The 15673-nt window shown below is 39.8% G+C and overlaps 1 protein-coding gene across 3 annotated transcripts in view; it reads left to right on the top strand.

Moving 5' to 3' along the window:
* SYT14 (synaptotagmin 14) overlaps positions 1-15673 on the top strand; it is a 211261-nt gene that overhangs the window by 7171 nt on the left and 188417 nt on the right. For all 3 annotated transcript variants that reach the window (XM_070768657.1, XM_070768656.1, XM_070768655.1), the window contains exon 2: positions 4232-4279. In XM_070768657.1, coding sequence (XP_070624758.1) covers positions 4232-4279 — 48 coding nt within the window. The remainder of the gene's footprint in view (positions 1-4231; positions 4280-15673) is intronic.

Below are 15673 nucleotides of genomic sequence, written 5' to 3'. Positions count from 1 at the left end.
TTAAGGAACTAAATCTTTGGGTTTAATTTGTATACCTGAGCACCTTTTGATGGGAATATAACATCACTACATATTTTCTTCTGTAGACATGTGAAAAGTGCTACATACTTTGTAGTAACTAACCCTTCCTCCCCTCCCCAGATTGCTGGCTCCTAGGCCCTTTCAGGTATGTGCATATTCATATCCAAACACACATGCACACATTCACAGCACACGTGTGTGAGCCCACGCACGTCTATTTCCTGGTGTACCCTGACTTACCCCAATTGTAGAGGATTATGCCAGTTTATATCATGCTCTTACATGGGTTTGCCTGAGGGAAAAGATGGTAACTTTGACTAAGCTTGTCATTTTCTATCTACTTCTCATTTCCATGTTCCTGAGATGATCATTTCAAGAGCAATGCTAGTATTATCTCCAAAAACAGTTTTGAGAAATTCATTTTTACTTAAGTTACCTTAAAGGATTAGAAAACAATTTCATAATTTTCTTTTTTTTCATAAAAATGAAGAAATATCAATGTTTATTTTCTTACTCTGTTAAACTTAGGATCCTAATTACTTTTTTCTGACAATTAACTAGTGACCCTGAGCAACATTATTTAACCTTTAGTGCCTTGGTTTGTTTATGTATAATGAACTAGACATTAAATGAACTAGATTTATTTTCGAGTTTTAGTCTTTTTATATTCAGTGATTTTAATATGCTGGGAGGGATCGGGGGCAGGAGGAGAAGGAGACGACAGAGGATGAGATGGCTGGATGGCATCACTGACTCGATGGACGTGAGTCTCAGGGAACCCCGGGAGTTGGTGATGGACAGGGAGGCCTGGCGTGCTGCGATTCATGGGGTCACAAAGAGTCGGACACGACTGAGCGAGTGAACTGAACTGAATATGATTTTAAAGTCTTTATTATTATTATGTCTTTGAAGTAAATTTGGCATGTGAAAAATTCTATTATACAAGAATTCATTTTGGGGATGGCTATTCATTTTAGTGGAAAACTCATCTCTTTCTAAAGAGATTGACTAATTGATTAAATAATCGTTCCTTCAAATTGGTTCAGCGATTACAGAAAAAAATGTGGAGGTTCCTCAAAAAATTATAAATAGACTTACCATATGATCCAGCAGTCCCACTCTTGGATAATTATCCAAAGGAAGTGAAAACAGAGAATCAAAGAAATGTGTTCCCTGCCATGTTTATTGTAGCATTATTCATAATAACCAAGATATGGAAACAACCTTTGCGTCTGTCAATAGGTGAATGGAAAAGGAAGGTTTGAGATAAACACACACACACACACACGTATATACATATACATATACAGGGGAATATGATTTAGCTCTGGGTAAGAAGGAAATCCTTCCATTTGCGACAACCTGAATGGACCTTGAGGGCATTATGCCAAGTCAGATAAAGACAAGTATATGATAACACTTACTGTACATTCTGAAAAAGCCGAACTCATAAAATAAAAACAGAAAGTCGAAGGATGCTTACCAGGGAAAGGAGGGTGGGGGACGTAGGGAGATACTGCCTAAGTACAGCTCACGACCTGATGATAAATAAGTCCTGGGATCAAATACTCAGTAAGGGCAGTGATGTATATACACTTCAAAGTTGCTTAGAGACTAGATCTTGTGTCCCTTCCACAAAAACAAACAGAATCATGGACATGTTAGTGGTATTAGCTCACACTAAAGTGGAAATCTTACTGTGTAGAGTATCAGATCAGCACATTGTCTACCTTAAACTTACACAGTGTTGTATGGTCATTTATCTCAATAAAAACAAATAAAAAATAATTATTCTCCTGTGTATTGGATATACATACTTGGTTATCATAATGGTATACACTTTAAATATCTTAAAATTTTATATACCAAGTATACCTCAGGAAGCGGAAATTTTAAAAGTCAGTAATCGTTTCCCCTGTGCCTTATACTCTTAAAAAATCAGTAGGCCACTTTTGGATTACCTCCATATCTCCATATTTAAGTCAAGATGTGCCTCCAGTGGCTTGCTTTTTGCTTACAAATTTGACATTTCTCTTGTAAACTTTTCAGATTTGCTTTTAGAAAATGTTTAAAAAGTTATAAAATTTGTACACAGTTTGCTGTATCTCAGATGGAAGAAATATTCAGGCCTTTTGATTCCCAAACAAGTACATTAAAAATATACATTTAACCTGCACAATGCATATTTTTTTCCTTATACTCTTTCTGGCCTTAGGAAGGATTGGGGATAAAAGAATATTGATTTTTGTGTTTGATAATGTAATAAGGTTTATTTAACTTTTCTTTTGTACTTTTGAAAGTTTTTTTCCCTCAATTTTACTTTTTTTGTCTGGCATTGACCTATCTTTACTATTCCTTTTATTTCAGTAATAATAGTGATTGCTTTTGAGTTACACATCGGTGAAATCTCACCTGTTGGTTAGAATTTTCAGAACAAATATCTGGAATAGTAGAGCTCAGTATTACTTGCTTTTCCTAGTTATGTGGTTTTTGTGCATATTTGGCAAATGTAATTATTGGTTGACTCTAAATTTAAAATACAGTAGTTATTTGACTTAACTTTTCATTTGTAAAGTCCTTTCTGAGAGTTAGGTTTTATTGTCATTTGCAGTTTTGAGAAAAGTCCTAGAATACAGTAGTTTTTATTGTTATTGTTATATTAACCCTTGTAAAAAATGATACAGTTGTGTTGAAGACTAGATGTGTATAGTAAAGCCAAACAAATCTGTGTTACATATGCGGGAAGTCTGATTTCAGTTAGAGGCATGAAAGACTGTTAGTGAATTATGTGCGTATCTCTTAAGTTAGAAGTGTTACCCTTTGACAATAGGTCTTAATGACTATATAAGGACTATTTCTAAGTAGCCTATGAAAATATCAGTGATGGTGTCAATATATATTATAGTTGTGTTGTATGACATGCTTCTTCTAAACCTCTTGAAAATAGTTACTTTTTATAACTTGGTAAAGCTTCCCCTTCCAGCAGTCGTTTGACTAATTTCTCATTTTTAAAGATAAAGTATATTTTGTATAAAGTATATTTTGTAGGTATAGTTAATTCTGTCCCTTTAGTCAGTAGTCAGTGATTACGCCTTGGTAATACCCCATTTGATAAAGTCTTACTGTATTTATACTAAGGTTTGCAGAGTAATAATTTATTATCATAACTTTATGTTAAGCATTTCTTGCCAAGTCTGTCTTCCTGATAACCAGTGTTTAGTCTCTATTGTTGATAATAAAGAGGCAGTGGCATTGTTACAGACAAGTTAGAATGAAGCTCTAACCTACTTTAGTGATAGAAATACTGTTTTCTAGTTTTTTAGCTTGCTTCCTGAATGACCTACTTTTTTCAGTGGATATCATAGTTTTTCTTTCTCATGTTATGGCTGTAAGATATTTCTATTTCTTATAACTTAACTGTTTATAATAAGCTTCTGTAGTGAGCTAAGATGATGATATTTAACATTTTTATTATATAAAGTTTAAGCATAATTTTCAGCCCAATTGTAAGGTTATTTATGCATATAAGAACACTACAGAATGTCATTCAGCGCACATTCGTTTAAGGTAGTGGTGCTATAATTCAGTGCAAAGGAAATACCTATTTTATGGTAACTAACAAATAATATTACTCTTAAGATAACGAGTGTGATTTTTTCTAATAATGGTGATTAAGATAAAGTAATTCTTTTGGTTACATTTGTTAGTTTTATCATCATGCTATTTATAAAATTTGTCTTATAGATTTAGAAGAGTGGGTAGCTGGAGAATGGAGAAAGGATCAGAATATGAGTATATGTTGTAAAACATAAATATCGCCTTTACAGCATTGACCCTTCCATGATAACTTACCTGTATAAATTAAGGTTCAGATACAAAAGTGGGTCCTTCCTTGCAGTGTTTCCTTCTGGATCATGTAAAGAGGTGTTTAGGAAGTGGTGCTATGATGTCTGCTCTTGAGAAGCCTACCATTTAAAATAACATACTTGTATGAAGCTTCCTTATTCCAGAATTTTATGAGATCCTAGCTTATGGGTTCAGGAGGGTACTGTGTATCAGGTTAGCATATTCTATAGTAAAGTTTGAAGAGAAGAGTTAGGACACGTTTTTCTGAGGCCATTTCTAGAAACTAATTTATAGCAGTTCTTTGTAACAGTCAGACTCAGGTTATGACCTGTTTTTAATTTCTGAAAAAAATTTTTCTTAACAGGTGGAGAAAGAACCTGTGGAGTGCATGAACTTATTTGTATTAGAAAAGGTGAGTCAGTGCTCTGCATGGATACTTAAATACGAAGTGAACCCTTCACAGTGTAGGATGCATTTTAGTACAATGGCAGATAATTGGGACTTACAAAGTATAAAATGTAATAAATATTAATATTAGTTATTTGTATTGTAGACGTAACCTTTCATAAAGTGCATACTGCTTATTATGTGGTTACTGAGAGTCGTTACTGTATATTTCATTTTCATGGGATGGTAAAGGCCGGTTTCTCGCCTATTGGTTGTCAGACATGGTGAAGAGGCGCAGAATGGAGGGTTTGATTCTTGTTCCCTTTCAGAATCTGGAATCTGAGTGCATGCTGACCTCCCATTGACTTCTGTTCTATTACTGTACCCCATCAGAGAGATGTGAGGAGTTGGTTGCGATTCCCATCGGGATCATGTCCAAAGACCACAACATCTTTTGGCACCAACAGCTGTCTGTGCTTCCTTAGAAGGAGCCACCTGACAAACAGGTGGTTGAACAAGGTGGCCCCAGGAAAGGTAATTCAGTTATTAGGTGGGAGGCAAGGAATCAGGTATTCTCTAGATCGGAAAGAATCAGAACCTTGGGAGTCCCCACTCTCATAAGCGATCACATCTGAGCAAGGGTATGCAGAAAGGAAAAGGTGTACTTGGGGAGGAGAAATCTTCATAAATGTACTGCTCTTTTCTCTTTTTAAATTTGGGGCACTGTCTTTTTCTTTCTTCTTTGTTGAAAACCGAGTTGGCCCTCCTGAGTCTGGCCAAGTAGCAGTGCTTCCTGCCTTCATATTTCACCCTGAGGAGGCTTGAGGCATGTCTGTATCTGTGGCACGTGGGTATGACTGGCAAACCAGGAAATGTCAGTGTACTGTCAGGAAGTCTTCCACAGGTCTGAAAAGCCTCAGCTTCTTTCAAGTTGAGTAAAAGGTTTGAAATCTCTTTTAGGTGAATTTGACATAATCATACTAGCTTATCTGTGTGTCACCAGCTTTGATTGCTATTCATTTAAAAATAGCCTCTTCCTTTATTAAAGTGTAATATATCTGTGTATCCGGTACCATAAAGGAGAAAATTGAAGTCAGTTCCCTGAAATCTCAGGTTTAGGATTGTGGTTTTCAGTGCTATAACCATTGTTGGCTTGTGCTTCTTATCTAAAATGGGGCGGTGGGGGGTACACATTAGCCTTGTTTTCTTCCCCTACGTAAACATTTTTAGTCTTCACCTATAATATGTTAATCCAGATGTACTAAAAATGTTTTAAATGGCTTTATGGGTATTACCTTGTCCCACAAAAACTTTTTAAAACACGGAATTTATTTGAACAGCGAAAGACACTGTACAAGTCAATTGGAATCAAAAACTGTAAAAACAGTGGATAGATGAAGAGAGAAGACAGCGGCAGAGATAGCCAGAGGGTAGGCAAACAAAATGCATAAAGGGCTTCTTGTAGCTGCAGGGGGGACAGGAAGCTTCAGTGGAGAAAATACTGTTGGTAGAGTTGGATGCGGGTCTGAACTCACCTTGTTAATGTGGCTCTTCTTGCTGTTCCTTATTGTTTCCTCCATGCCTGTCCCAGCGGTTCTCAGACCGTGCCGGGCCCGGGTTTCTCTGTATTAGTCCAGCGTTGTCACTTCTTCCAATTCTCTATAGAATTTAAAGTCTGTGATTGAAGTTAAAGTTTTTAATTTCCATGTGGCCATATCATGGAGGAGTTTCTGGGTCTCTGCGTATCCCCTCAGCATTCACTACTGTGTCTTCTTCTAGTGGGCTTTTCCTAAGCATGTGAATATTTTTAAAATGAATGCTCAGATCTGAAAGTTTTGCATTTTAAACTGGGCTTTTGTAGAGGAGAGCCTATGAAGGCTATGTCAAGACAAATAATTATAGTTAGTATCAATGGTCCTGGTAAGAAGACATCTCTAACACTGTGTCCAACTTGTTTTTACCTGTTTTGCTTTCTTTGTCTGCTAGCTTCTTTCCTCTGTCAGACCTCTAAATATTAGAATGTATTAGACTTCGGTCTTGGGCTTGCTTCTTTTTCCACCTATTCTTTCTTTAGAATAGATGGTTGGTTATACCAACCAAAACATATAATAGGTTCTGGTGTGTGTTTTTTTTTTTGACCATGCCATGTAGCTTGTGGGATCTTAGTTCCCTGACCAGAGATTGAATCCATGTCCTTGGCAGTAAAAGCATGGAGTCCTAACCACTGGATCACCAGGTAACTCCTGGTCCTTTTGTTTTCAATGCCGTGCAGATTTGTAAATCTGGCTCTGAACTGCCCTTGAGTTCCCTCCTCTTATATCAAAGTACTTTATATTTTTATCTGCATGTCTGTTAGAATAAAAACGTGGTGTGTCTAAAATGCAAATCCTGGTTTTCTCACATGAATCTATACCTTCCTCAGCCTTCTCCATCTCAGCTAATGAACAGAACAGTCTACTCAGTTGGTCAAGTCCCAGCTGAAGAATCATCCATGCTTCTCTTATTCTTTTATCTTCTGTGTTGAATTGATTACTATTAGCAACTTCTGGCAGTTATACCTTCAGAGTACATTTTTAATCTGATCCTCTGTCCTCCATCCTGCTCTTATCACTGTAGTGTGGATCCTTGTCTTCTCTTGCCCACACTACTGTAATGGTTTCCTAACAGGTTCCAGCGTTTCCTCTTAACGTGCTTACAGTACACATCAGTGACCTTTTAAATGTGAATTGGGTCGTATCACTTGCTGGTTGAAATTCTTCTCTGGATTCCCTCTATCCCTAAAATAAAATTAAAGTCCTTACCCTGATCTACAAAGCCTTACATTATAACATCAACTCAGAAGTCTTCCCATGTAAATCATCAAAGTGAAAGTGAAAGTCGCTCAGTCATGTCTGACTCTGCTACCCCATGGGCTATATAGTCCATGGAATTCTCCAGGCTGGGATACTGGAGTGGGTAGCTGTTCCCTTCTCCAGGGGATCTTCCCAACCCAGGGATCAAACCCAGGTCTCCTGCATTGTGGGCAGATTCTTGACCAGCTGAGCCGTGAGGGAAGTCCATAAATCATCAAAATATCATCTAAATATTATCAACTTAGAAGTCCTGTCATCTGAATCATTTATATCAGGTCTGAGTAAAACTCTAGATATTATCTATCCTGGTTCAGAACTCCTCTCCGTTAGACGTGTGAAACTAGCAAATATATCACCTGCTCTTCAAACACAATGATGGAGCAGGATAACAGTTACAGACATTTCCATTCCAAAAGTGGGAAAGTGGAAGAGAGGAGTCACTGATGCCAAGCAATTTTGAAACCCAAGTGGGAAAAATATTTTAGGGTTCAAGACTGGAAATAACACTCTGTGGCTCTTGGCCCTGACGTCTGAGGCTCCACTCTCGGGTTTAAGACTCTATACTTGGAGTAACCCTTCCTTTTTCTGGAACGGTCCCATCACTTCATGGGAAATAGATGGGGAAACAGTGGAAACAGTGTCAGACTTTATTTTCTGGGCTCCAAAATCACTGCAGATGGTGACTGCAGCCATGAAATTAAAAGACGCTAACTCCTTGGAAGGAAAGTTATGACCAACCTAGATAGCATATTCAAAAGCAGAGACATTACTTTGCCAACAAAGGTCCGTCTAGTCAAGGCTATGGTTTTTCCTATGGTCAGGTATGGATGTGAGAGTTGGACTGTGAAGAAGGCTGAGCGCCGAAGAATTGATGCTTTTGAACTGTGGTGTTGGAGAGGATTCTTGAGAGTCCCTTGGACTGCAAGGAGATCCAACAAGTCCATTCGGAAGGAGATCAGCCCTGGGATTTCTTTGGAGGGAATGATGCTGAAGCTGAAACTCCAGTACTTTGGCTACCTCATGCGAAGAGTTGACTCATGCGCAGACTTTGATGCTGGGAAGGATTGGGGGCAGGAGGAGAAGGGGACGACAGAGGATGAGATGGCTGGATGGCATCACTGACTCGATGGACGTGAGTGTGAGTGAACTCCGGGAGTTGGTGATGGACAGGGAGGCCTGGCGTGCTGCGATTCACGGGGTCGTGAAGAGTCGGACGCGACTGAGCGACTGGACTGAACTGAACCGAGTGTGTATCTGCACCTGAGTGTTCATCGGACTCTGCCGCCCGTAGGATGTGAGTCTGCCGCTCCTCTTTCAGTTTGTCCTCTCTCGTCCCTTTCAGTCTAACGCGGTGGTGTTTCTGCTGGTACAACGTGGTCTCAGGAAAGGTTCTCGTGAGTCTTCCCTGTATGTTGGAGGGCGGGGCTCCTTCCTTTAGACAGGACGCCCCTCCACAGTCTTTCCTGGATGGTTCTGTCTCCGCGTCTGGCTTCTGCTGGAGTGGCTGAGGAGATCTGTGAGTCACATGTCTGATTTCTGCAGAGAGCGCTCGCAGTCACTGAGCATTCTGACCCTTTATTCTGTTTCAGGCACCGGCCAAAGGTGGTCTAGTCCCACCTTGGTTGTGTCTCAGGGCACGCTTTCTTGACACCGAACCCCTGATTTTAGCATAATTTACAACGTGGATAGGCTGGAGGATTTTCCAAAGCATCGGGTACAGGTTCCTTTTTGCTTAACAATTCTTCCCTCACTTTATCTCATTCCTCTCAAATTTAACCATAAGTAGCATGAAGACACCAAGCTGCCACCTTTAGCACTTTGCTTGAAAATCTCCTAAGCTTAATATCCAAGTTCCTTGTTTACAAGTTTCACTTTCTATGTAACTGTTGTTGCTGTTCTGTCGCTAAGTCATGTCCGACTCTTTGCAACCCCGTGGACTGCAGCACACCAGGCTTCCCTGTCCTTCACCATCTCCTGGAGTTTGCTCAAAGTCATATCCATTGAATTGTTAATGCCATCCAACCATCTCATCCTCTGTTGCCCCCTTCTCCTCCTGCCTTCAATCATACCCAGCATCAGGATCTTTTCCAGTGAGTACGCTCTTCACATCAGGTAACCAAAGTATTGGAGCTTCAGCTTCAGCATCAGTCCTTCTGGTGAATATTTGGGGCTGATTTCCTTTAGAATTGACTGGTTTGATTTCCTTGCTGTCCAAGGGACTCTCAGGAGTCTTCTCCAACACCACATTTTGAAGTCATCATTTCTTCAGTGCTCAGCCTTCTTTATGGTCCAACTCTCACATCCATACATGACTATTGGAAAAACCATCACTTTGACTATATGGACCTTTGTTGGCAAAGTGATGTCTTTGCTTTTTAATGCACTGTCTAAGTTAGTCATAGCTTTTCTTCCAAGGAGCAAGCATCTTTCAATTTCATGGCTGAAATCACTGTCCACAATGATTTTGGAGCCCAGGAAAATAAAGTCTGTCACTGTTTTCATTTTTTCCCCCATCTATTTGCCGTGAAGTGATGGGACTGGATGCTATGATCTTAGTTTTTTGAATGTTGAGTTTTAAGCCAGCTTTTGCAAGATCACTTTATAAAAATCCACTACTTTCCTATATGGGCTTCCCTGGTGGCTCAGATGGTAAGGAGTCTGCCCACAGTGCAGGAGACCAGGTTTGATCCCTGGGTTGGAAAGATCCCCTGGAAAAGGGAATGGCAACCCACTCCAGTATTCTTGCCTGGAGAATCCCATGGACAGAGTAGCCTGAAGGGCTATAGTCTGTGAGGTTGCAAAGAGTCAGACATGACTGAGTGACTAACACTATCACATTCCTGTATAATAGGCAACAGATAATTAGGAAATGCAATAAAATAAGATCTCTTTTAGAGTATTATGAAATCTGTAAATACACAGGAACAAAATGAACAAAAGTTGTTTATGACTTTTATACAGAAAGTTAAAAAGATTTATATATAGACATAAAAGAAGATATGTAAATGAAGAGATAAATAATTTTATAGGTAGAAATATGCAATATGTTTAAATTCACAGGGTGCCCCCAAATTGATCTATGAATTCAATGCAGTCCTAATCTAAATCCCATCAGGAATTTTCAGAGAGCGGACAAGTTAATTCTTAAGTGTGTATGGCAGTTCAAACAGCCAAGAAGAACTAAGTTCGCTTTCAAGTAAAGGAACAGGGGTGTGTGTTAATAAGATATCCGTTTGGTTGCCTGCTCAGAGACCAAGGGGCTAAACAAGGAAAGTTCACTTCTCTCTTATGTGAAACTCCAAGCTCATAGGCAGGATGGAATTCGGTGATTCTGGTTGGTGAGTCCATTCGTCTTGCTTTGATGACCTTTAAGATCTCTTCCTTGGCACATTTGAAGTTATCATGTGTACGTTCCAGTCCCCAGAAAGGGAAAGGGAGAAAGTCAGTCTTTTTAAGGATACAACCCAGGGATTGCAAATAGATAGTTTGTGCTCACGAGCAAGTGGCCAGAACTTAGTCACATGCTCAAGTCTAACTGTGAGGGAAGCCTAGAATAGTTCTGCCTGAGCAGAACAAGTAAAATCCAGAGGTTGATTCTATAACTAAAAGGAAGAGAGAGAATGGATATTGAGGCAGTTAGCCGTCCCGGCTTCAGGGATTGGTCCTGCTGATATCCAGAGCTCGTTGTAAAGTTGCTGTAATTAACATAGTGTGGAATTGGCCCAGATACAGACAAATAGTCTAATCAGACACTATAGAAAGAACACGAAAAGATATTCATTTACATGGAAATTTATGTAAAATGTGAGTATCACAATTCAGTGGATAAGATTGGATACTTATTAAGTGATGCTGGGATAAATGTTTATCCATATGCAAAAAATTAAAAATTGATCTGTACCTCATGCTTTACACTGAAATAAATATTATTTGGATTAACTTTAAAACTTTTAGGAGAATATTTCATATACAGTGTGATTTCAGTGTGGGAAACAAGTCCTTGAGTCACAGAAAGCAGACCCAGAAGGAAAAGAGTGATAAATTTTACCATTTTTAAATTTGAAACTTTTGTACGATAAGAGATCCTGTGAGCAGAGGAAAAAAGAACCGGCCTGCAAATTCAGGAAACATAAGAGACGCGGGTTTGATCCCTGGGTCAGGAAGATCCCCTGGAGAAGAAAATGGCAACCCATTCCAGAAATATATAATGTTTCTTCCTACAAAAAGTGAAATATATGTATATTTTTTTCCATATTGCTTTTTTTTAAGGGAAACCTAACTGTATTTGTAGAGTTAAATTCAAGTTGGTAGAGATCTCTCTTATTCCTTTTCCTGGCTGCCTTGTGCTCTATTATGTGAACATGCCAAAGTTTATTTAACTAATTTCCTACGAGTAGAAGTTGTTTTGTTTTAAAATTTCTGCTGTTGACATTATGCCACAATGAATACTTTTGTATGTTTGTTACTACTTATTAGTGGTCTATTTTTAAGTAGATTTCTTAAAAAAAAAAAACTGAGTAAAAGAGTAATTCTTATACCATTTTACAGAAATTGCAAAATTCCTGTCCTTATGTATTGTACCATTTTGCATTCCCACCAGAAATATAGGAATTCACAGCTCTTCCAACAGAGTATCATAAACTTGTGGATTTTTTGGTACTCTGGTAAGTAAAAATAGTAGTCAGCATCATTCATATTTTCATTTCTCATGTAAGTGTGGTTGAATAGCTCTTTCACCTCTGTAGAGTACACAACTGTTTGCAATGGTATGGTTTATAGGACACCAGAAAAACCTGCCTCTTCTGAAATGTTTTTTTTGTATCAGCATCCCATGGTTTTTCATTCCCTGACATTTGCTATAATTAGAGTCTGTCTGATCTTTAGAAATTCATATCAAGTGTATTACATGGAAAGAGAAGGTGGGGTCCTCTGTCATTTGGATCCAAGCTTGTTACCGCACTTTATCAGGTATTTAACTTTCATTGTGGAAGGTGAGAAATTATGGACCTGAAGGCGTGATACCCAGGGCATTGTGGAGAAGGGGTTGGATAGGTCAGTGAGAAGCGGAAGTGGGGCAGTCTCGAACACTGTCCCTTGTGGATAGGTCTTAGATGCCAAGGGCAGTCTAAATAGAGGACACTACAGAAAACCAACATCTATACTATCATTTTACTGTAAGTTCTTGGCGTTGTCCCTATTTTTTCTCCATGTATAGAGGAGACCCAAGCCCCTCTGTGTTTTCTTATCCCTTTTTTGACTTGGGGTAATTAAGAGAGTCTAAAATCTGAAGGGAAAGGCTTACAGGTTGTATGGTCCTGTAACTTCCCCATCTCTTTCTCAACAAACTCTGAGTCTACGGCCCTAGGGCTGGATTTTCTTTCTTTTTCCTTTTTAAGCTGGGTTCTATGGCTATTTTATTGTGTCTTCTACCCTCCAGTAACATTTCACTCTTCTGAGGAAGAGGTGGTGTGGGTTTATTGGTTCTAGTGCCATGAAAGAGGTGGTTGCGGTAGGTATCAAGGAGCAAGTTTTAGAGGTGAATGAGAGAGAGAATGTGTATGTGCACGTGGGTGTGTGTGTGCATGTGCGTGCGTGTGTGCCTGTGCCTGCATGTGTATGTGTGTCTGTCTGTCAGGTCAGGACTCTTTGAGGAGATAACATTTAAGCTGATATGTGCATGACAAGAAGGAGCTGGAGTGTGACGCTCAGGAAAGGTCATAGAGAACAGAATACAAACACTTTGAGGTGGAAACAAGGCTTGGCACGTCCCAGATGCTGAAAGAACTATGGCTGGAGAAGTAGTGAGTGCGTGAATGAGTGTGGGAAGTCTCACAGTTGAGATCGGAGAGATGGGTGGTTTCCAGATCATGTGTGGACTTAGGCCATAGTAAGGGGTTTGTGCTTAATTTGAAACACAGAGGGCTAAACAGGGTTTTAAGCAGGTGAATGATATGATTTGTTTGTAATATACCATTTGTAAAGGTTAAAAAGTGGATATAAAGACACCAATAGGAAGCTATTGAAATAGTCTAGGTAAGAATTGATGGGGCTTGGGTTTTGATGTTATTTGTGGAGAAGTTGAGAAATGCTTATTAGATTGGGGACATATTTTATAGGTAGAATTGACAAAACTTGAGTATAGATTTAATATGGAGGGGGTTGGAAGGCAAAGAGAGAAATTCTAAGAGGTTTTGGCATCACTTCTGAGTGGTTGTGCTATTAAGCGAAATGGGAAAGACTGGGAGAGCTGATGAGGCCGGAAGGAGTCATGGTGCGTAGAAATCAGGTTCTCTGTCTTGGATGTGTTAGCTTTGAGATGCTTGTTTATCATAGATGTCAGGAAGGAAGTTAGTTGGATATTTGCATTTGGAAATCGGGAAAGGTCAGAATAGGGGATAAATTTGGGGGTATGTGGGTTTTTTGTTTTTGTTTTTCCCAAATGTACACATGGAACAACAGACTGGTTCCAACTAGGAAAAGGAGTATGTCAAGGCTGTATATTGTCACCCTGCTTATTTAACTGGAGAAGACAATGGCACCCCACTCCAGTACTCTTGCCTGGAAAATCCCATGGACGGAGGAGCCTGGTAGGCAGCAGTCCATGGGGTTGCACAGAGTCGGACACGACTGAGTGACTTCACTTTCACTTTTCACTTTCATGCATTGGAGAAGGAAATGGCAACCCATTCCAGTGTTCTTGCCTGGAGAATCCCAGGGACGGGGAAGCCTGGTGGGCTGCTGTCTGTGGGGTCGCACAGAGTCGGACACGACTGAAGTGACTTAGCATGCAGAGTGCATCATGAGAAACGCTGGGCTGGAAGAAGCACAAGCTGGACTCGAGATTGCTGGGAGAAATATCAATAACCTCAGATATGCAGATGACACCACCCTTATGGCAGAAAGTGAACAGGAACTAAAAAGCCTCTTGATGAAAGTGAAAGAGGAGACTGAAAAAGTTGGCTTAAAGCTCAACATTCAGAGAACTAAGATCATGGCATCTGGTCCCATCACTTCATGGGAAATAGATGGGGAAACAGTGTCAGACTTTATTTTTCTGGGCTCCAGAATCACTGCAGATGGTGATTGCAGCCATGAAATTAAAATACGCTTACTCCTTGGAAGGAAAGTTATGACCAACCTAGACAGCATATTGAAAAGCAGAGAGATTACTTTGCCAACAAAGGTCCGTCTAGTCAAGGCTGTGGTTTTTCCTGTGGTCATGTATGGATGTGAGAGTTGGACTGTGAAGAAGGCTGAGCGCTGAAGAATTGATGCTTTTGAACTGTGGTGTTGGAGAAGACTCTTTTGAGTCCCTTGGATTGCAAGGAGATCCAGCCAGTCCATTCTAAAGGAGATCAGCCCTGGGTGTTCACTGGAAGGACTGATGCTAAAGCTGAAACTCCAATACTTTGGCCACTTCATGCGAAGAGTTGACTCATTGGAAAAGACTCTGATGCTGGGAGGGATTGGGGGCAGGAGGAGAACGGGGTGAAAGAGGATGAGATGGCTGGATGGTCTCACAGACTCGATGCACATGAGTTTGGGTGAACTCCGGGAGTTGGTGATGGACAGGGAGGCCTAGCGTGCTGCGATTCGTGGAGTCGGAAAGAGTAAGACACGACTGAGTGACTGAACTGAACTGAACTGAAAAGATAAAATTATTTTTAGAGATTTCTCTTGGCTGTAACAAACAATTTAAATTAGGCTGCTTACAGGTAAAAATCACAAGAAGCAGCATTAATAAACAATTCCCAAGGCTAGTGATTTTAGTTAAATAATTATACATGAGAACCTTTAAAGAAGGCTGCTAATAAACTAAACTATGTCAAAATTTGCAGTTTTAGTCAGACTTGAAAGCCAAGATAAGCAACTCCTTTGTATAGTTATTACCTATGACCAAAGCACAAGAATTCACTCAGATAGATAACCTACCTAAAAATAGGATAGCTCATAAATTGTATAAACTGTTCTTTCCTGCTGTGGACAGCCCTTGACCTCTGACTGTAAAACTTAGCAAACTTTGGCGTACACTAATGTTAGTTTTATGTTACCAAAAACCTCTATAAATTAAGCATTATCTCTCAAATCTGGTTAGTTTTCTCATTCTGAGTGCCTGAACATGTAGGTCACACAAATTGAAATACCAGTTGAAGAATACTCATCTTTAAGCAGGTAGTATTGCAAAGCAGAGATGTTACTTTGCCAAAAAAGATCTGTCTAGTCAAGGCTATGGTTTTTCCAGTAGTCATGTATGAATGTGAGAGTTAGACTATAAAGAAAGCTGAGCACCGAAGAATTGATGCTTTTGAACTGTGGTGTTGGAGAAGACTCTTGAGAGTCCCTTGGACTGCAAGGAGGTCCAACCAGTCCATTCTGAAGGAGATCAGCCCCGGGTGTTCTTTGGAAGGAATGATGCTGAAGCTGAAACTCCAGTACTTTGGCCACCTCATGCGAAGAGTTGACTCACTGGAAAAGACTTTGATGCTGGGAGGGATTGGGGCAGGAGGAAAACGGGATGACATAGGATGAGATGGCTGGATGGCATCACCAACTTGATGGACGTGAGT

This window comes from Bos indicus, chromosome 16, assembly GCF_029378745.1.
Source record: "Bos indicus isolate NIAB-ARS_2022 breed Sahiwal x Tharparkar chromosome 16, NIAB-ARS_B.indTharparkar_mat_pri_1.0, whole genome shotgun sequence".
Lineage (NCBI taxonomy): Eukaryota > Metazoa > Chordata > Mammalia > Artiodactyla > Bovidae > Bos > Bos indicus.
This window is presented reverse-complemented; position numbering and strand designations above follow the sequence as displayed.